At 40.0% G+C, this 21123-nt stretch overlaps 1 protein-coding gene across 2 annotated transcripts in view; it reads left to right on the top strand.

Annotated features, from left to right (window-relative positions):
- itfg1 (integrin alpha FG-GAP repeat containing 1) overlaps nt 1-21123 on the top strand; it is a 159142-nt gene that overhangs the window by 98184 nt on the left and 39835 nt on the right. For both annotated transcript variants that reach the window (XM_023953696.2, XM_078944681.1), the window contains exons 13-14: nt 16828-16871; nt 19906-19984. In XM_023953696.2, the coding sequence (XP_023809464.1) occupies nt 16828-16871; nt 19906-19984 (123 nt within the window). The remainder of the gene's footprint in view (nt 1-16827; nt 16872-19905; nt 19985-21123) is intronic.

The raw sequence follows: 21123 nt of genomic DNA, 5'->3' as shown, positions 1-21123 counted from the left end.
ACTTTTACTCTGTATGCAGCTCAAAGAGATGGCTGAGTGGGAGCACCTGCCGCCGTGTTTATGAAAATAGCATCCTGTAGCAGCTTATGCTGACAGCTGAAGCAGTAATGGCTCTTCCTGCAAAGCAGACTTCAAAGCAAGCCGGACAGTAAATTATGCCGCATGGTGCAGGTACTCCATTGATCCCCTGAGAAGAAGACCAAAATCTTTCAGTGTAAAGAAAATTCGGTGCATTGATGTGATAATGGGCCTAAAATAACTCACAAACACATAAAAACAATAAACAATCTTCTTATCTGTGAAACACACCATCTAAACAAATGTGGAGGAGTCTTAAAATAGACTTAAAGTATGAAGAACTGATTCTTTTAACCTTTTTTCTGTTCAGAAATACAAAGAATGGCTACTTTGTCTGTTTTCTACCAACACTTTATTCTGTCAAATTAAAGCATAAGTTGTTAGTTGGTTTGCATTGTGGTTAGAAATAGGGAAATAGGGATGTTAGCCACAACACTTAGCAATAATACTTACTTTTCTCCACCAAAGTGCATTTGTAGGTAAAGACTAGATCGATATATTGTACTTCCAAACCCTAATTAAAAACTTTAAAATTGTGACATGGAAAATGTTTCCCTGTTTGCATGTTTCCATGTTTGATGATAAAAATCTCTTACAACTTTAACAACAAACGAGCTTTTATTGAAAAAATTGTCTGAACTGAACAACCTCAAAAAAACATCATAATGTTACTTTTTATCAATAGATCAGCTTTAACAGGATGCTCTGTAACTTAAATCAAACTAATTGATTAATGCCTAGCTACTTAATTTTGGTATGACACAACTTACCCATGACTTGACTTTTGTCCAACGCCCTTTTATCGCCAATACTGAAAAAAAAACAAATGCTCCCAAACATTAGCGCACAGACTGCATGGTCTGTACGGCCAGCCAATTAGGTGTCCACTCTAACAAAATGCACCGCACATTCAACTGACTGGAAGATCGCAGGCTTGGTTCACGACTTGCCTGCCCACATGTCGAGGTGTCCTTGGGCAAGACACTGAACCCCGCATTGCTCCTGGTGGATAAAGGTTAACACCTGTGTAAAGGTCGCCATCAGTGCGTGAATGTGTGGGTGAAGGAGACTGTGACTGCAAAGCACTTTGGGCTTTGAAGGAAGGTAACAACTCTGTAACAACTTTGCCATATACTTTCAAGAAGTTATTCACAAATAAACAGAAAGGAAAATAAAACAGGTTTCCCCTTCCTCATTTGTTTCGGTATAAATTAACATCTTTCCTTTTACCAATCTTTTTGTAATCATGAGGTTGACTTTTTAAGCTTTTTTTTGGTCACTTTGCAGCTTGTCGCTATGTAGGGTTGCAGGTCAAGTGTGTGTTTGTGTGTGTGTGCACATGTGTGTCGTGCTCATGCATGCCTGTAAGCAGCCTTGCAGGTCAGCAGGAGCAGCCTGAGGACAATGGGAAGTGATGAGCGTCTCGGAGCGAGCGCTGCTCAGCTCACAGTCGTTGTTGGTTGGTCATGTGTGTGCGTGTTTGCACCGCGTGTCTGCTCCCCTCTCCGTTTCGACGACACAAATGCTGACACAGCGTGTCATGTTAGCCCATCAAGGTCTGCTCATTTCACCCTCTGTGTCAGTGAGCGAGTGTGTGATTGAGCTGATGTTTCCTGTCATTTAAAGCCCGCTCTGTGTTTTTGTGCTTTTCATCTGAATTTATTGTAAAGTGCGTTTTTAAAATCCGTCTACCATTAAGCTTTTGCTCTGAACTGTGCGGCTCCTAGTGCTGATCATTCTGGGATGAAATGAGTGCAGGTCTGCTGCAAACCGTGGCGTAACAGTATCTGACTCTGCTACGACCTCTGCAACCACAGGAAAGTCTCCCTGTTCGTTATCATATATTTCCTATGAAACGTCCTGCTGAATAATTCCGGTATAAAATGTGTCCTTCTGGGGATGGCGAGGCCGCCGGAGTTCGGATCTAACTATAGCTCAGTCTTAAAGCATCCTTCTCCAGCTCGGGCCCATCCTCAGAGTCTTTCAGCTAAATCAGGGTGCTGAAAAAGTGTGCATGCAGTGGGTGAGACAGCTGTACAGTGAGTAAGCTGTTTCCCTAACTGCTTGGAAAAACTACACATTGTTAGTGACAGTTTTGAGCTCAAGAAATATCCTATAAGGAACTGCTTCACTTTTCTTATTTGCTTGCTGGCAGGTTAGACTGGAGCCTTGTCACTCAAAAGGATAGCAGTGGTTTTTTTCTTCTTTTCATGTCAGAAAGCTCATGTCTGAGCCTTCCTTTTAATTTAAGGTTAAAATTTCTGCACAACTGAAGTTGTTTTCACATTTAGCACCTGCTCAAGCAGCACAGAGGTTTTCACAAATTAAATGTCGAGAAAATACATTTTAAGAGCATTTTTATCAGTGCGATTTACAAAAAACATCAAATAAAAGCCCCATAATGTTGATCAGATAACTTTAGACATGTTGCTGAAAGTGCTTGTGGCTATAGAAGTTCATGTAACCTTCATGTCAATGAAAACTTAATTTAATGCCTCTGATTGTTTTTGTGGTGTAATACTTAAAACAAATCAGGCTGTAAGCGAAACATTTTGTGCAAAATAAATCAATTACAGGAAATTGGATCTGGTTTTTGTTCTTTAGTTATGAACTGTTTTAATCATATTAGTATAAATGCAGCTTTAATTTAATGCATGCTTTAATCTAGCCACAGGGGTTGCAAGCCAGTAACTTCTGTGCCGGTCCCAAGCCCGGATAAATAGAGAGGGTTGCGTCAGGAAGGGCATCCGGCGTAAAAATTGCCAAAATAACCATGCGAATCATCCACAACACTTTAGACATACCGGATCGGTCGAGGCCCGGGTTAACAACGACCGCCACCGATGCTGTTAACCTACAGGGTGTCGGTGGAAATTTGACTACTGTTGGTGGAAGAAAGAGGGGAGGCAGAAGGGTCCGTGGCCAGAGAGAGAAGGGGAAAGGCAGGAACATAGGTTTGAGAATAGGGACTCTTAACGTTGGCACAATGACAGGGAAAGGCAGAGAGCTGGCAGACATGATGGAGAGAAGGAAGGTAGATGTACTGTGTGTGCAGGAGACAAGGTGGAAGGGCAGCAAGGCACGTAGTATTGGAAGAGGATACAAACTGTTCTATCATGGTGTTGATAGGAAGAGAAACGGGGTAGGAGTGATTCTGAAGGGGGAGTTTGTGAACAGTGTTCTAGAGGTGAAAAGAGTCTCAGACAGGATGATGAGCCTAAAGTTAGAAATTGAAGGGGTGATGGTGAATGTAGTCAGTGGGTATGCGCCACAGGTTGGCTGTGAGTTAGAAGTGAAGGAGAGATTCTGGAGTGAGTTGGATGAGGTCATAGAGAGTTTTCCCAGAGGAGAGAGAGTTGTTATTGGAGCAGACTTTAATGGGCATGTTGGTGAGGGCAACAGAGGTGATGAGGAGGTGATGGGCAGGTTTGGTGTGAAGGAAAGGAATCTGGAGGGACAGATGGTGGTGGACTTTGCGAAGAGGATGGAAATGGCTGTAGTCAACACTTACTTCCAGAAGAGAGAGGAACATAGAGTGACATACAGAAGTGGAGGTAGGAGTACTCAGGTGGACTACATCCTATGTAGACGAGGCCATTTGAGAGAGGTTAATGACTGCAAAGTGGTGGTAGGAGAGAGTGTAGCCAGACAGCACCGCATGGTGGTGTGTAAAATGACTCTGGAGGTCAGGAAGAAGAAGAGAGGGAAAACAGAAAAGAAGACCAAGTGGTGGAAGCTACAGAATGAAGAAACTTGTGAGGAATTTAGTCAGAAGTTGAGGCAGGTCCTGGGTGGTCAGGATGAGCTTCCAGAGGACTGGGAAACTACAGCAGAGATTATCAGGGAAACAGGTAGGAAGGTGCTAGGTGTGTCATCTGGAAAGAGGAAAGACGGTAAAGAGACTTGGTGGTGGAATGAGGAAGTACAGGAATGCGTCCAGAGGAAGAGGTTGGCTAAAAGGAAGTGGGATGTAGAAAGGACTGAGGAAGGTAGACAGGAGTACAAGGAAGCGCAGCGTAGAGTGAAGAGAGAGGTGGCAAAGGCCAAACAGAAAGCTTACGATGAGCTATATGACAGGTTAGACACAAAGGAAGGAGAGAAGGACTTGTACAGACTAGCCAGACAGAGAGACAGAGATGGGAAGGACGTGCAACAGATAAGGGTGATTAAGGACAGAGATGGAAAGGTGCTAACAACCCAGGAGAGTGTACAGAAAAGATGGAAGGAGTATTTTGAGGAGCTGATGAACGAGGAAAATGACAGGGAAAGAAGGGAGGAAGATGTGGTTGTTGTGGAGCAGGAAGTAGCAGAGATCGGAAAGGATGAGGTTAGGAAGGCTCTGAAAAGGATGAAGAGCGGAAAGGCCGTTGGTCCTGATGACGTACCTGTGGAGGTATGGAAGTGCCTAGGAGAGACAGCAGTGGAATTTCTAACAAGGTTGTTCAATAGGATTCTAGAGAGTGAGAAGATGCCTGAGGAATGGAGGAGAAGCGTTCTGGTCCCGATCTTTAAGAACAAGGGTGACATGCAGAACTGCAGCAACTATAGAGGAATAAAGTTGATGAGCCACACAATGAAGCTGTGGGAAAGAGTAGTGGAAGCCAGGCTTAGGAAGAAGGTGGAGATCTGTGAGCAGCAGTATGGTTTCATGCCCCGTAAGAGCACCACTGATGCCATTTTTGCTTTGAGAATGTTGATGGAAAAGTACAGAGAAGGTCAGAAGGAGCTGCATTGTGTGTTCGTAGATTTAGAGAAGGCGTATGACAGGGTGCCGAGGGAGGAGCTGTGGTACTGTATGAGGTCGTCTGGAGTGGCAGAGAAGTATGTCAGAGTAGTTCAGGACATGTATGAGAGAAGTATGACGGTGGTGAGATGTGCTGTAGGTCAGACAGAGGAGTTCAAGGTGGAGGTGGGACTACACCAAGGATCAGCTTTGAGTCCTTTTTTGTTTGCTATGCTGATGGACAGGCTGACAGACGAGGTAAGACAGGAATCTCCCTGGACAATGATGTTTGCGGATGACATTGTAATTTGCAGTGAGAGTAGAGAGCAGGTGGAGGAACAGCTAGAGAGGTGGAGGTTTGCTCTGGAAAGAAGAGGTATGAAGGTCAGTCGTAGTAAGACAGAATACATGTGTCTGAACGAGAGGGATCAAGGTAGAAGCGTTAGGTTACAGGGGGCTGAGGTGAAGAAGGTGCAGGAGTTTAAGTACTTGGGGTCAACAGTTCAGTGTGATGGGGAGTGTGGAAAAGAGGTGAAGAGGCGAGTGCAGGCAGGTTGGAGCGGTTGGAGGAAAGTGTCAGGAGTGTTGTGTGACAGAAAAGTGCCAGCAAGACTCAAAGGAAAGGTGTACAAGACAGTGGTGAGACCAGCTCTGCTCTATGGGTTAGAGACGGTAGCAGTGAGACAGAGACAAGAGGCTGAGATGGAGGTAGCAGAGATGAAGATGTTGAGGTTCTCCTTAGGAGTGACCAGGTTAGACAGGATAAGGAACGAGTACATCAGAGGGACGGCTCATGTTGCCTGTGTTAGCGACAAAGTCAGAGAAGCCAGACTGAGATGGTTTGGACATGTTCAGAGGAGGGATAGTGGATATATTGGTAGAAGGATGTTGGAGATGGAGCTGCCTGGCCGGAGGGCAAGAGGACGGCCAAAGAGGAGATATATGGATGTCTTAACAGAGGACATGAAGTTGGCTAACGTTAGGGTAGAAGATGTTCATGATAGAGTGAGGTGGAAAAGGATGATTCGCTGTGGCGACCCCTGATGGGAAAAGCCGAAAGAGAAAGAAGTATAAATGCAGCTTATTTTTATTATAAAAGGAAAAAATCCTTGTTAAATCTCCAATTTCTACTACCCATAGATGTTTGATGGGTTTTCGTCATTGTTGTTTTAGTATTTACAGTGATGAAAGTCTTCCGGGAATTCCCGGAAATCCGGGTTTTTGAGCAAACCGAACGTACTTTCCGGGAAATAAAGACCTGATCTCTACGGACAAATCGCTTTCCGGATTAAAAAATGGTCTGAAATCAGCTAATTTTAGCTTTATTTTCTATATTTCTCCGCAGATCGCTTCCTCTATGGTCGTGGCCATCTCTCGTCTTCCCGGCCTAATTGACCAATGACGGGACGTTTTAGTTGCTTTCGGATGCGTCGACGGGTCTGATTGGCTCTGTCTGCACCACGTGGTCAGGGTGACTCGCTTCCCTAGAGACCAAAACTGGCGGACCCACGCTAAACTTTCACAAACACATCTGAAGAGTTTGCGATCAAATTTGTGTTAAAATAATGGCAGGCATCGTCATTATTGAGCGTGGTCACGACCTCAGTTGTGAGAAGACGATAAAAAACAAATTGAAGTGGTCTTGGCTGGAAAAAAAAGATTTTTAAGGTAGTGTAGGTCAAATACTTTTTTGTGTAAAATAATCTCAAAACCACATTTTGAAATAATTTCAATTTTAGTTTTGAGTTTCAGTTTTTATTTTGAATACATTTCTCTATCTAATTTATTTGTATTTCCTAATTCCCATGATTTAGTTCAGTATAGTTGACATTAATTATAAGTATTTGATGGTTTGGACCCGCACTCCCTTAAAAAATAATGTTTACAATGTTTAATTTAGTTTGTATGTTTGTTTTGATATTTCCCAGATTACTTAGTATTGGTGTTAAAGAATTGATGTATTATGTTATAGTATTATAGTTTAAAGCAGATCCCATATTTTGATGTAATTATAGTTTGAGAAAACAGTGCAAGTGGATGTTGTACATCAGTCATTTCTAAAGCAGAAATAATGTATAAATAACTGAGGTATTTTCATAGAATATCATAGTTACTGGTGTTCTTTTTGCCATTTGGGGCTTTGATGTTACTAAATTTTAGCAATTGTATGTTTTGCAGCTTTAAGGAAAAGCGTAGATTGTAGGATTGTGTTACTTTGAGCAATTTTCCAAATTCTTTTTTAGGACCAGCAAGTCCTTAATGGAGAGTCAAACTAGGGGTTTGAATGACAAATCATGATGCTCCAATTAGTCTTAGTTTCTTGATAAAGAAGTGAATAACTAGTTGCCAGAATGCACCAGAATGCATCTAAGACCACGTATTTTTCCAAAATTTCGCTCTGTGCCCGCCATATCGCTCAAAGAAAGGTTCAGGGATTTTTTCCTTGCCTGACTTTCATCACTGTATTTATCAGCAATCTTCCTCTGATTGCTTGTCAAACATACTCACTGTAACTCAGTTGGTGGTTCAAATCCCAGGTTTGACAGTTAGTGTTTTTAGATAAGACATCTAACCTCAACTTGGCTCCAAATGTCAGAAACCTGTACATTTTTTTTTGTTCTGTTTTTTTTGGAAATAAAGTGTTCCCCAACGCAAAGAGCTGGGATGAATGGAAATGGACCTGAAACATAGAGAACGACAAAAACCAGCATCAAGAGATTACAGACTTTGATCAGTTCTTGTTCGAGAAGAATTATCAAGATCCACTGGCCGTAAACCATCAGCAACACAGAGAACAAACCATGAACCAGTGGAAGACTAGAAAAGGGGTTGGGTGGGGTGGGGGTGGGGGGGTTGATTGGTTACACTCTGAGGAAGCTAACATTCAGCATTAACCGGCAGGCCCTGACCTAGAATCCGCAGGGGAAAAGAAACCAAGGAAGACCAAGAAACACATGGAGAAGGAACCTGTAGGCTGATGTCAAGGAGACCAGTCACACCTGGAGGGAGTTAGAAATTAGGGGGGGTTGTTGATGGCCAATGACCAAACAGAGATACAATATCTAACTAGCCAACCAACCAACTAACAAACCAACCAACAGGCCAACAAATGTAGTGATATAAACAAAAGGTGAAACCAAAAGTTCAGAAAAAGGAGCTACAAATCCAAGGGGATCCGAAAAAATGGAACATAAACACAGAAACAAAACATCAATTAAACATTTGTTGGTTGGACTGAAAGACATAAAAACAACACTGATAAATAATGAAAGCCATACATAAAACAGAGTGCAAATCATAAAAAACACAAACATCTGCATGACAGAATTAGTTCTCTGCTTTCGAGAACCATTGATTTAATCCCCCAATCCAACCCCTTAATGCTGAGTGTCAAGCAAGGAAGCACTGGTTCCCCTCAAAGAGCCCGGCTTGACTCGGCCAGAGATTTGAACGCAAAACCGTCCAGTTTTAGGGTGGACACTTATCCACTTGGCCACAGAGCTGGTCATCATAAATTATTTCTTTTATATAAAGTTACCATACGTATCTATATACACACAAGTGTAAACCACTGGCGGTGGAGAGTTTTAGATTTAAAGACATTGGCTGACTAACGCAAAGTGCAAAATGTCATCCTGCTACTAATTAAATTAGTTTAGCAAGTGAGCTGGTGGTAGTAAAATTGTAATACCTGAAAACAGCTGTTTCTGTGTGAAAGGGAGGCACCTGCAGTGGAAACAGACTAAATCTGATCCCGACAGGGAGTTTGAGATCTCCTCTGAAGATCTTGTTTCGGCCATGCAGACAATGTTATTGTCTTGCTCCATGTCAGCCAAGGATTGAAGTACGGAGAACAGAAGCAACTCCAGGTTTCAGTTTCCTCTCCCCTCACCAGAATTACAGCCCACTCACACATGAACACGCCTCCTGTATTCCTGGAGCATCAGTGTGCCCACTGAGTTGTAAAGAACATCCACATAGGGGCTTTTTTTCCCCTCCCCTCCTTCCTCCACGCATCATCGAGTTAAGTCAAAAAGTGCTTATTATACGAGTGTGGACCCACTTTTTATGACTAATTTTTAGTTTGTAGAGTAATACACATGAGGGCTTTAGCAGGAATAGACCTTTGACTAAAAGGGCTTTCTATGTTTGGGTATTTCTGGGAATAAAAGAAAAAGATCTTTTGTGCTGCATAAATCAGCCCAATCAGGGAGTTCATCTGGTTAAATTTATGCAGCAGCATTTCTGTTCATTTATTGGAATTGGAAAATACAATGGAATTTAAGGAGCTACAACAGTAAATTGCCCTAATCTTCTTAAAAAGAATTATATTAATGCTGATTTGGCGAGAATCTTGACTTCTAGTTTACTCAATGCAATTGTTTGGTTTGTAATGAGCCAGTGGCACAGCAGTATTTGGCTTTTTAAAATCATTTCACCCGTAAATTACTTTTTTTGACTGATTAATAGAAAAGTATTTCAATTATTCTACAATGCATCTTTGTTTCCTTTTGTTCCATTTCATGGGTCATGTGATTAAAGGGAGTAAACATGTAAACATGCAGATACGTTTTTTGGGGGGGGATTTTACCTGATGAATTTGAAGATTTTCTGCTTTGTTGCCTGAAAAGAGTAACAGCACTACTTTGTAGAGCAATCAAAATTATTATTTTTAAATCTATTTTTAGTATGAAGGGACTCCAAAGTGTTCTCCATTTTCATTGGATATTAAACCAGGCTGTTGTTTGTTTCTCTGACAAAAATTATAGGTTTCCCACAAATCTGCTCTCTAACTCAGGGGGTGTCTTAACTGTCCAAGAGTGTGTAGAGTGTGTTGCTCTCTGTGTGTAAAAAAACACTAAGCATTTTTCTGTAAGAAATAAAAAAAAGTGTTCTTTTCCTCTGTCTTACATTTAATTGAGACTGAAGATAAACTCAAATCCCATCAGTTATAGATCCCTGTCAACTCATTTGTTTTTCTCTGTATTTGGAAGATAGTAGCTACCAATAAAAAGTGAAACGTTTGATCACCGGTCATAGTTGGCCTCTATTCCACTGAGTGGTACGGTACAATTTGGTCCGGTCCGCTTGGCTTTTCCTACGTCGTAGATGCAAAGCATTTAATGTTGTTTTTCAGAGAAGATTTTGGGCGGGAAGAGGAATACAGCTGCTTGCTTGGCCTTTTCTTTTGTCGTAATGACCTTTAGCTAATCAACAGGTTTCAACAGTAGCTCCATCCTAACTGGTATGTTCAATTTTTTAATGGACCTACAACCAACCAGGGCCCAAAACAGGTACAATTTGGTCCGGCTTAATGAGTCCATTTTATGATGGAAATGCTCAAAGTACTGGGCCGTACCGTACCATACCACACTGCTCAGGGAAAATGAGGCATTAGTTAACCAGTCAGTAGAGACCTTGCCTCCACATGGCAGAGGATCACAGATGTAATGGAGGAGACTGGAGTATAATGGATGATTACCCTTTAACTGCCATGATATTGGCTATAAAATGCTACGTGCCACACCATAATGTAGGATCATTTTCTGTGTTTTTTGTGTTGTTGATAACATGATTGTAAGTTCAGTTGTTTTTCCATCATTTACCACTATTTTTGCATTCTTGGATCATTTGATTATTCCCACATTACTATATATTTACTTATTTTTCCTTTGGTGCATATCATCAACATCCTAACAATGCTTTCTGCCAAATTAAAGCTAACAGTGAAACTAGTTTGGTCCCTGCTGAGGCCACAGTTATTCTCACACTCTCCACCAGCTCTTAAAATCGACCTGTTAACCCCCCCAGAGCTGCTGCTCAAGTGAAAATAGGTTTTCTCTAATGTGTGAAAACATTTTCCGTGGTGCTAGAAGTTTCAGGACGCTGAACTTGTGTGAGGAAACTGAAGTATCATTTTACCTTCCTTTAAAATCACATTTACTGTTAACCAATGGAAGCTTATTTCTGTGAATGACTGTCAAAGAAAGTCATGGACATTAAACCGATTTAACAGTACACCAAAACTCCTAAAAAGTAATCCTGTGCCTGTGTTTTATTGATCATTGTGACCTTTGTGGGCAACTTTGGTGTAAAGTCACTGTTGTGATAATCTAGAATTTTCTTAGAATTGATGAATGCGGAATTAAATGCAGGCTGTTTGCTTTGGTGATACTTGTATCCCTCAAGACCCTTTAAAGTCTTTTACCCTTTCAGAACCAATTAACCACATGTTTTCTTTAAGGTTTATCCAGTTTTTATCCAAGTTTTCTACATTTCTGACTCTTCAGAAAAGCAAAAAAAGCCTTGGAGTTTAGGAGCTAAATACCTAAGCCAGAGGTCACCGAGCAACTAATGGTCTCTTAGAAATGCATCTGTATCTCCTGAGATGCCTTTTGACTACAAAACATGCTTTAAGAAGCTGTGTTGACCTGTGGAGCACAGTAAGTACTCTAACTTTAGGTTTTGTTAAGGTGAAATGACAAAAAATGATGTCTGGCATGAGAATTCAAAGACCTTTATCACCTTTATTGAGGTTCTTTGCCTTGATAAAGCAGTGTTTCCTCCTAAAACTGTTTACCAAGCTCCTAGGTACGTGTTTGTATGCAGTATGGTCCACTCAGGTCAAGGTCTCCCTGTTTACCATTGATGGGTGCACGGTCTGAATCTTGCCTCAGGCATATTTATATTTTGTCTTTGAACTTCAAAGCAGCAATTTTGCTTCTGCAATGCTTCTGCCATTTCTGTTTCACTCAGTTCTTTACAAAAAGAGAAAAATCTTGTTCTTTACAGAAAAGTTAGCGTATAAATGGATCATAATGCAAGAAAATGGAGCAACAGCAAACAGGTCCTCATTTGCATTCTCTCTTGGTGTAATTAGTCACAATTTGTTTTGGGGTTGGATCAAGTTTAGAAATGGTTAAGGGGTGAAGATGGTTTATTTTTGTCCCAATGTCAGAGAATTCTCCCAAAAGTGCTTTGATGTCAGAAAAAATGTCTTTCACATGTGTTATGGTACAGATAAGACAGGTTCGCTTTTATATCTGTCACGGTTTATGAAAAGATTCAGCAACTGCTGTAAATTTTATGTGAACTGCTTCCTTTGTTTCATAATAGCTCTGGAGAAACGAGCTTGAAAATGTTTGAAATTATGAATATGTTTACATCTACTCCTTTATCAAACACGTACCTAAAGCAACTGGACATGGTAAACCTTCAGAAAGAGAAAAAGAATTTCAGAGATAAAAGAATCGAAAAACAAAAATAATACAAGTAGGATTGAAAGAATGCATTAAGGAATGCAAGGTGAAGCTGCAGTGGAGTGGATCTGAGAGTATGAGACCACTTTTTTTGACAAATGTAAAAGATCATGAAAATTTAAATGGTTTATTAGCATCTACTTACATAGTGCCTTTCCATCTCCTTTAAGGTCCAAAGGGTGTTTTAGTCACAGTCCCTTTCACCCACTTAAGCACACAGATTTATCCACTATAGGAGGCAGAGCTGCCACCCATGCCACTCTTCAATATGGCATTCTGTGTCTTGCCCAAGGACACTTTGACACATGGGTGTACAGAGCCAGAATCAAATATGCCATCCTGAAAGCTTTACTGGAGGTTGACTGATCTATCTCTGTGCCAAGGTAACCTCACACAGGGGTCTTTGTTTACTTGAAATGAACTTTGGTGTTTCACTTCAGTCTGATTGTAGGAAGACTTCCCAGAAGAGCAGAAGTCAACTAAAGGCAGTAAACTGTGAGCACAGAGCATAATGGACATGGAATCAATGGAAATGGCATAGAATTTCAATCATAAACTTGATTTGTCGATAAATGTGGTGTAACCAGAAAAGACAGGTGCATATTTTATGCATAATTGTTAAAGAAATGATTCCCGTAGGTTTTTTCTACATGCATTTACTTTGTGTTGTTCTGGTCAGAAGGGGATCCTTTTAGGCACTACCACCCCTGATTGTGCTGCTGTGGGAACTGCTTGATTTTCCAAGACAGTTTGGTCTTTGGAAGTTTCTAAGTCTTTGGTTCACCCTGAAGAGTGTTGTGTGAAACACCAAACCAAACCAAAGTTATGAAATTAATCTGTATTCCCACCCATTTGACCTGTCTGTGGGAGACTGTAAAAGCAACTTTATTTAAAAGGTTCGTGAAGAGAAAGAGGGCCTACAGTTTTCAGCAGATCGTTCCACTTGCGGAAGATCTTACTGTGGATACATGTGGACTTTATACACTCTGATGTGTGCAGAGACAAATAACTCACTACAATTACGCATATTTATCTTTTGAGTAGAAAAACTGTATAACATAACCAACAAAAATTCAACAAACGAGGATATTGCACAATTACTGTCTGACCAGAAAGCCTGAAAATTGACCCCCCTGTCTTATGGATTGTCTCAAACCACCCTTTCTTTTAAGTCAACATACAATATATAAGTCTAGTCACCACAACTACCTACGGCAGACTACTGACTGATGAAGTAAAATGTGCCCTTTTGGATAAATTGAAAATCAGATGCACCGCTGCGCCTCGGACCATTTATACAGAATCTGGAAATCTCGCTGTGGCAGCCGTGGGTGCCACCACGCTACGTAATGCTGAACTCCTGCAATTTAAAACTTTAAAACTCTGTGACCTTAAGACAATGGCAATCTGGTCATGAACAATATTTGGTCATCAATCATGACACCCACCATCTTGCAAGGGTTGATAAAAGAAGCCAGTTTTTACTTTATAGTCTCTGAGAATGGGGTGGAAGGCAGAAGCGTTGCAGATTTACTTTCACACACAAATTCAATTAAAGAAGCTTTAGAGCTTTAAAATGGCAAAAGATTAAAAGTTAGGTCAAACTTGAAAATAAGATGAATCAAATGTGTAAAAGACAAGAAGATAGTTTTAAGAAAAATGAAGAAGGAAAAGCTCAGCTTCAGCCGGATTTAGTTAGAGGTGCTGTATGTAATGATGCAGACCGAAACTCGCACCACGAATGAACTGGTAGAGCTGAGGATCATGTGCAGAGAAGCCATAAAAAATCTCTATCAGATGATCTGGACCCGAAGGGGTTGACTAGATTGTAAACCTAAGAGACACTAACACCAAACCCTGGGCTACACCTGTGGGAACCAGATAAGTAGTGTCCTTTCCATAAATGAATGCTCAGTCAGGTACCATTTAAACCATGGCAATGCAACAACTCAAGAGTGCAGAAGACACACTGCTATGGTTGAGTTGTGACAGAAAATCAGTCAGACGAATATTTTATTATTCTACAAAATGATAGGCGAGTCTGCAAATCATTCATCTGGGTGATAGCTAAAAAGAGAATAATGTGGTGATGTATTCAACAAAAAAACACACAAAGGATCTTCAGCGAAATTTGTTCCTAAGAGATTTTTAAAAATCCATTCTGGATTCTTAAATGTCCCACTTTTCCCCATCACCTATTGAAAGGTTTAAATATATTCAGCAAAATCACATTTTTTATCTTTTAAGTGTATTATAATGTTTATTTCTCATAAAAAGAAATGATCCATTCACGCATTTCTGAGTATTGCTCTAAACAGCCTCTGACCACAAGCCCCTCCCATGAAAACGAGCGGGTTCTCACTGCTGACGTAGACCAGTGAGAACAGTGCTTCCTGGAAGGAAAGCAGACCCTACTTTCTCCCTGAAGCTCGCGCTGTTTGGCAAACACCCTTTCATCTTAAATGCACAGATTCACATCCATCTTTGCAAAATTTTGGAAGTTTGTGGCGAGGCTGACTCTAGGCTGACGTCATGACATGGGCGACACCCAAAGGCGGGGCCTCAAAGATGGAGACATCTTAAGCCTGGGTAGAAAAAAATAAGCTGCAAAAATAATTTAAAAATCGCTCCTTAGTGTGCCAAAGGAAATCTATTATCATGCATATAGTTTACTATAAAAGGCTTAAGAATGGCATGGTACACGCCCTTTAAACTGAAAGTCAACAATAAGATGCAATGCTTTCTAGCACGACTGCTTTCACTGCCGACGTTGCTTTGAGTTTTTATTTTATAAGCATTTAATAATTAAAAGAAGAAAATGCAAATATAAAGAACAAACGGGTCTAAAACAAGTGTTGCAGTTTAAAGTAGAGGTACATGAAAACTTTATTTTTAGGCAAACTCTCAGATCCGTTTTAGTCTTCTGGCTTAAGGAGCAAGCAGATGAAGTTTATGCAGACAGTTGAATATTTCAAAGGAGCACACCTGTGCTTCTTGAGTGAAGAGTATGATGACGCTGGAGGCTGAGAGCTCTGAGAGAGCCTGAAGCAGGATGCTTGAGTGCAGAGGTGGAGAAAGGACTACAGTGAGCTGCAGGTGCGTCTGTCTGGGAGTACATCAGCAAGGGAATTGCATTCATTGGATTGCAAGGAATTTTGACAGCAGGGTGCAGAAATGCAAAAGTCGAATAAAGTTTCAGAATTTTGTGACCTAAAGAAACTCTATGGCCCTGAATTACTGCCAGAAATGTCTGTAAATTTAAAATTGCGATGTGCACTTTTGTTAATGCTAAATATTTGATTCAGAACCAGTAATAATCACTTATTTTTTGATGTTGCAATTTGAAATATCTTGCAATGCCTGTTGATTCATGCTTTACAACAGGCTTCTTACACATTTTCATTTTATTTGTATTTTTTTTACCCATTGACTGTAGAATATAACTGGATGATCATCACTTATAGAAAATGCCTCGCTTCCGGTTCCAACCAAATAAAGTCAATTCAGACACCATTTTTTCTGTGATATGCCCTTCAACAATTCCTGTTGAGGTTAAAAACCTCTTTTTAAAGGGAGTCCTAGCTAAGACGTAGTGATTTCAAAACAACAGTAAATAAGATTATCTTTCTTTTTTCAACCCCCATAAATCCTGTGGACTGCACAAAGAACCCGTTGGTGCTATTCACGTGATACGTGCACGCTCATTTTGGATTCTTTGCATGCAGCCTAACACTTAGAAATGAGGAAATTAGACAGAGTGTAATGTGTGTGGGCATCACATGGGCAGAAGTGCGTGCAACTTCTTTTAGCCTTACCAATACTTCACCATACACTTACCACACACAGGAGAATGGTACGATCCACTTTCATGACTCACAGGTCAATCCCTGAATGGGTGCATGTGAGTGAGCTTTAATTGTTGAACTTGTTTAAAATAGGTTGTTTTTTTTCATTTACAAAGCCTGTTCTATCATTTGGTGTTCGTTTTAGTTGTTATGACGTTGTGTTTTTTGACAATGTTTTTGTGATTTTTTTCATATTACAAGCTTACATTTAATGCCAAGATTAATTAACACAAGTACTGAACTTATTAGAATAATTGTGCATCACTTTGATCAACACTTTTAAAAGAGGCTATAAGAACTCTTGACTCCACATTCAGAGACACAAACCTAATTTAATCAATTAAAATTAGATTTACAGTTGCTTTAGTCGACAAAAGTAAATGGAGAATTTTTTTAAGACGGTTTCCAAATACTAAATTAGATTTAAGATTCCTTTTTAATGATTATTGACATTGAGACCAGCGCACTATGAGCTTGGTCACTGCGATGTTCCTTGTGTGGTTCTTTTGCACCGCCGTGTCCAATCTTATGAACCAAACCAGGCCTCAGTGTGACTCAAGGAGCCAAAGCAATGCAGCCTGAGACCCAGGATCCCATTAGTATGCTAATAAAGTCACTTCTCTAATGACTGATTTGCAATTCGGTGCATTTTCTCCTCACTATGCTTGTATGCACAAATAAGTGCAATGCTCTTGTGGCCCACACTTCCATGTTAATAATTAGCAGATTTTTTCATGTTTGGATTTCCTGGCAGTGAGTTTATGACCTCAACTCCTTTCCCGTTTCGTCCACCTTAGCACAGCAGAGAGAACCCATCTTGATGCTGCAACTTCAGCATCACAGATGACACCTGCTCCTCCACAGTGGCTTTTTGTTGTGCTGATAAAGATGTCTGACTGGGTTTTTTTCCTGTCTTTCTCAGTGCTCAGCGGCCTCTGCTTTAATGACTGCAACGAACACGTCAAGGTAAGAACTCAGGTCTCCTTTAAATAAAATAGAAAGGTTGTATTGTTCTATTGTCTTTGTGTCCATAAACAAAGAAGCTTAACTGGTTGCAAACAAATCCCAATTTATAGCTAATTCATCTTAATTATGTAAAATAAAACAGCATAAACTAGTACTGATTCAAAATCAAAAACGTTGCATGCTTTTTAATTAGTAGAATTGGATTCAGTAACTTTTAAAACAATGAAAATTCGACCTAAATTCAACCATGAATGACTGTTCGTAACATATATAAAAAATCATCATCGTGAAGCTTTAAATTGCTTTATTATCAAGTACAGCAGATGCAGTTTATGAATGAACACTCAGTCTCTTAAAAAGTTTAAAATTCTGCTAACAAAGACTTTTCACACATGAATAATAATAAATCCTCTCAGATTTCCTGTGTGTGTGTTTTTTATTATACAAAAGGTTGAGTTGTGTAAAAAAAAGTAGTGTTTTAAAGCAAGTCCTATCCTTTCTGATCTGGTTTGACAACAGTGTTATTGTTACCACAAAAAAATTAAAGTCTGTGTGCAGAAAATATAGAGATCATTTTATAAGTGTGTTAAGTTGAAAACAAAACTAGTATTACTCGTTTTCCGTTCAATTATTTATGTTTCATTTGAAACAAAAGAGCATAAAGTAACAGTTTATAAATAATCCAGTTGGTAATCTTCTCTTGTCACTTCTAGGTCAGGGTTGGATCTGACTGCAGCTAAAATGCAAAATTACTTGATGGCAAAGAGAGTTTGCAGAGTCTCTCATAATATTTAAAGAGTTCCTCAATAACCTGAAGCAGTCTAACTTGATATTACCCCAAACTACGACTGATTATCACTCTCAAAGCACTGAATTTCTTTGATTTTGATTCACAATTTGTATGAAATTTGATAAAGTATAGATTCATCTTTCAAATTTGCTTAAATTTTTTCTTGTCTATGAAAAAAATAATTTAAACTGAATAAAGATATAATTTTAAGTAGTAAATTAGGATTTCTTACACTCAAAATAGACTAAATGTAATTGTTGTTAAAGCAAACTGGATTGCATGGATGTGATTAATCTATGTGGATTTTTCTAAGTACAGATCATTTTGATGTTGATTAATTGATTTTTCCTAAACCCAGCCCCACTTAAAGCTGCAGTCAGCTTTGTAGGTCTTCAGAGGACCAATCCCAAGAAGGACGACTCCATAGAAATTAGGGTTCCAAACAGCATGACTAATGTATTCAACGTTTATAGATGAGCTGGATCCTTTTTGGGACATTCTTTCTGGGGCATGGAGAGCAGAGCTGACTTCCTTGGGAATGCAGTGAATCACATTGTTCGTAAAGAAAACAGGAATCCTTTAAAAGGAACACCTTCTTGTTAGTGAGGGGACTGATAAGACTCAGAGAAATGGGCTAAAATTCTGTAACCCTTAGTATTCTGACGCAGTTTTGAGTATTTTTTACCACTTAACAATTTGCTCTAATAATTTACCTTTAAGACACTTTTTTGTGACAAAGCCTGATCTCAAACAGTTAATTTACAACCCCAGCTTTGTTTTGTAAAAGATATTTCTTTCATTTTATTTCACAATAATTGATGAATGAACCTGAAATGGTACAAAATCTTGAATTACAAATAAGAAATGTCTTTTTTTTACAGCAAAAAACACATAAACTAAGTTTAAACTGTTTTTATGCTTTTTAACATATACCTAAAGTGTATAGAAAAAAAAACGAAATCTATAAATCCAAAAATTAAGCAAAGATGAGGTCAAAATAATATGAAAAATGTATTTAATAAACAGGCAAAGCCATTGTATAAACTAATGTTCCAAGGATTTATTCAAGAGGTATCACAAGTTTTTATAAAAAACTCTTGTTTGTAAAATGTAAAAATTTCCACAAATAATAAACTTTTTAAAACATTTATGCTAAATTTTGAATGAGAACTGTTCTAATAGTTGGTCTGTGTCATTGCTAATGTAATTGGCAAATGCACCAGTAACTACTTAAGGTTTGAATCTGGATAGGTGTCTTTCTTTACAAAGTTGTGGGGAAAAAAAAGTTTTTTAAAGATCTCTCTGTCTGGAGTACATGAAGCTTTCGCAGTTAACCTTGGATATCTGTTTGGGCGTAATAAAGACCCCATTTCTGCATCATAAATGACAAAGCAGTGAAATAAATCGATGTTTTGAATCTTCGGCTATGGGTGCCCGTCTTGTGTCACGGCGTGATCAATAGCAGATCCTCTCATGTAGTTGCAAATAAACAGTAAAAAGCAGCCAGGAGTATCACTCCTCATGCAACCATTCACCAGTGGAAGGCCCTTTGCAGAACACATGAGCTTTGACATGAACAAAAGGCTGCTGGTATTGGAGTTGTTTTGCTTTTAGTCTGTCCACTCTAAGTGAAATTTATGATGAATACAAGCGGTGCTTGCAGCTGTTTTAGCTCCTATCCTCTCCCATCCATCAAGCGGTTTGTGTCTTTTCATTTCACTCTTCTACTCCTCTTCTTCTTAGTCACACCTCTTTCGCACTTCCCCTCCTCTGGGCTCCTCTGTGGCGTCCTCGCCTCTTTCTCCTCATCTGTTTCCTTTGGCCTCATTTCTATTCCCCTCTGTCCCCGCCGCTGAGTGTTACAGCATAAAGGGCCAAGTCTCTCTCGCAGCGTGTCTGCATGCGTAACACACTCGCGATTAGCTGATGTGAAGCGAAGAACGGCTCTCATCATTAGCCGTCAGCCCCCTCATAATGAGGAGATAAGACAAGAGTTAAGTATCTGCCCACACAGGTGCACAAACATGCAAATGGGGCTTTCATTTATGCTCAGGCAGACTCCAGCCAGCTGGGTCAGACCTTTGATACTTCACGAAGTGATAGAAATATAGGAACTGCCTAGAGTTATTCTCGTGCCCTCCTGATCTCTGTATTCCCCCTGCCTGACTGACAGCTAATGTCAGTCATACGGCAGCTAATATATTTCTTTTTTCATATTTTTTTTGCCTGTGTTTCTTTCTGCAGCCTTTTGGGGTGAACCAACCAGGCGCCTATGTCATGTACACCACAGCAGACTCCAATGGCAACCTGAAAAATGCCTCAGGTAATTCTTTCCTTTCTTCTCTCTGTATTCCTTGTTTACCTTTCCTTTTCAGACTCAGAAAATTGATCTAAGAAAAGGTGTTTTTCTATAAGAAAAAGCCTGTGCTTGAGCTCAGTACCTGTGTGGAAGGCTTTTTTGAGATGTAACCTTAAATAAAACTCGCAGATGTCAATTCAATTCAACTCAATTCAATTTTATTTATATAGCCCAAATTCACAACAGCAGTCGTCTCGATGGGCTTCGTATGTCCTTGTGGCGTCCATACCCACAAAGCAGTAAATGAACTGAATAGTGGGACCTTCATTTCTCTGATTTCGATTTTCTTTTCAACACCTTTTGGATTTAATTAAAAATAAAAACTAGTTCCTTACATGTAAAGGAGGAGCGGCTTGGGGTTTGCCGCTAAAAGGCAGTCACAGGTTCGTAGGAGGACAAAATCTAACTGACAGCATCTTTTAACACCAACTAGGTTACCTGAAGTGTGAGCTGACAGGTGCTTACCCAGGTGGGAATGCAGCTGTCTCTTCTGGACTTTGTTTACCAGTGTGTAAAATACAAAAATGCATGGCATTCATTCGGGAACTGAAATAAGGCAGGATGTTTTTTTCATGCATTGGGTCCTTCGTACTCCGTCCTTCTGACTAAGTTGAAAAGTAAAAAAAACCTGTTGAGCCACATATTCCTGGTCTGGGCCAACTTTCAGCATCACTCCGGTTGACATGGTGTTTCAGCCTCGCTCTGCTTTAGTTTCCTCAGCTCACTGCTGGAGTTAGACTGGAAGAGAAACTGTGCAAGTATGAGAAGAAAACGTCCAGTTGAGTATGGAGTGACCAGGGTCAAATGAGGGAAATAACGAGCTTCATGCTCATCTGTCAACGGAAAAGTGTCTGCTGGCTCTGTAGGAACCTGATTTCCCCTTTTCCTTCTAGCCTCTGTCGTCTTTTAATCCCAGGATTCACAACTCCGCTTGGGTTTGCTGTGTTTTATTGAACTGGACATCCGTTAACTTTCTTATTATCATTTTTCATTACAATATCTGTGCACCCTCTTTTGGGGTTTTTCATTTGTGCCTCCTTTAGAGGAGGGGAGCCGTTTAAGCCTCAGTCACAGCTGTCCTTATGGCTCCATGCTGGCTATCC

This window comes from Oryzias latipes, chromosome 3 (assembly GCF_053564925.1).
Source record: "Oryzias latipes strain Hd-rR chromosome 3, Olatipes_Hd-rR_3.1".
NCBI classification, from domain to species: Eukaryota; Metazoa; Chordata; class Actinopteri; order Beloniformes; family Adrianichthyidae; genus Oryzias; species Oryzias latipes.
The sequence above is the reverse complement of the archived record's forward strand: the minus strand, read 5'-3'. Positions and strand labels throughout refer to the sequence as shown.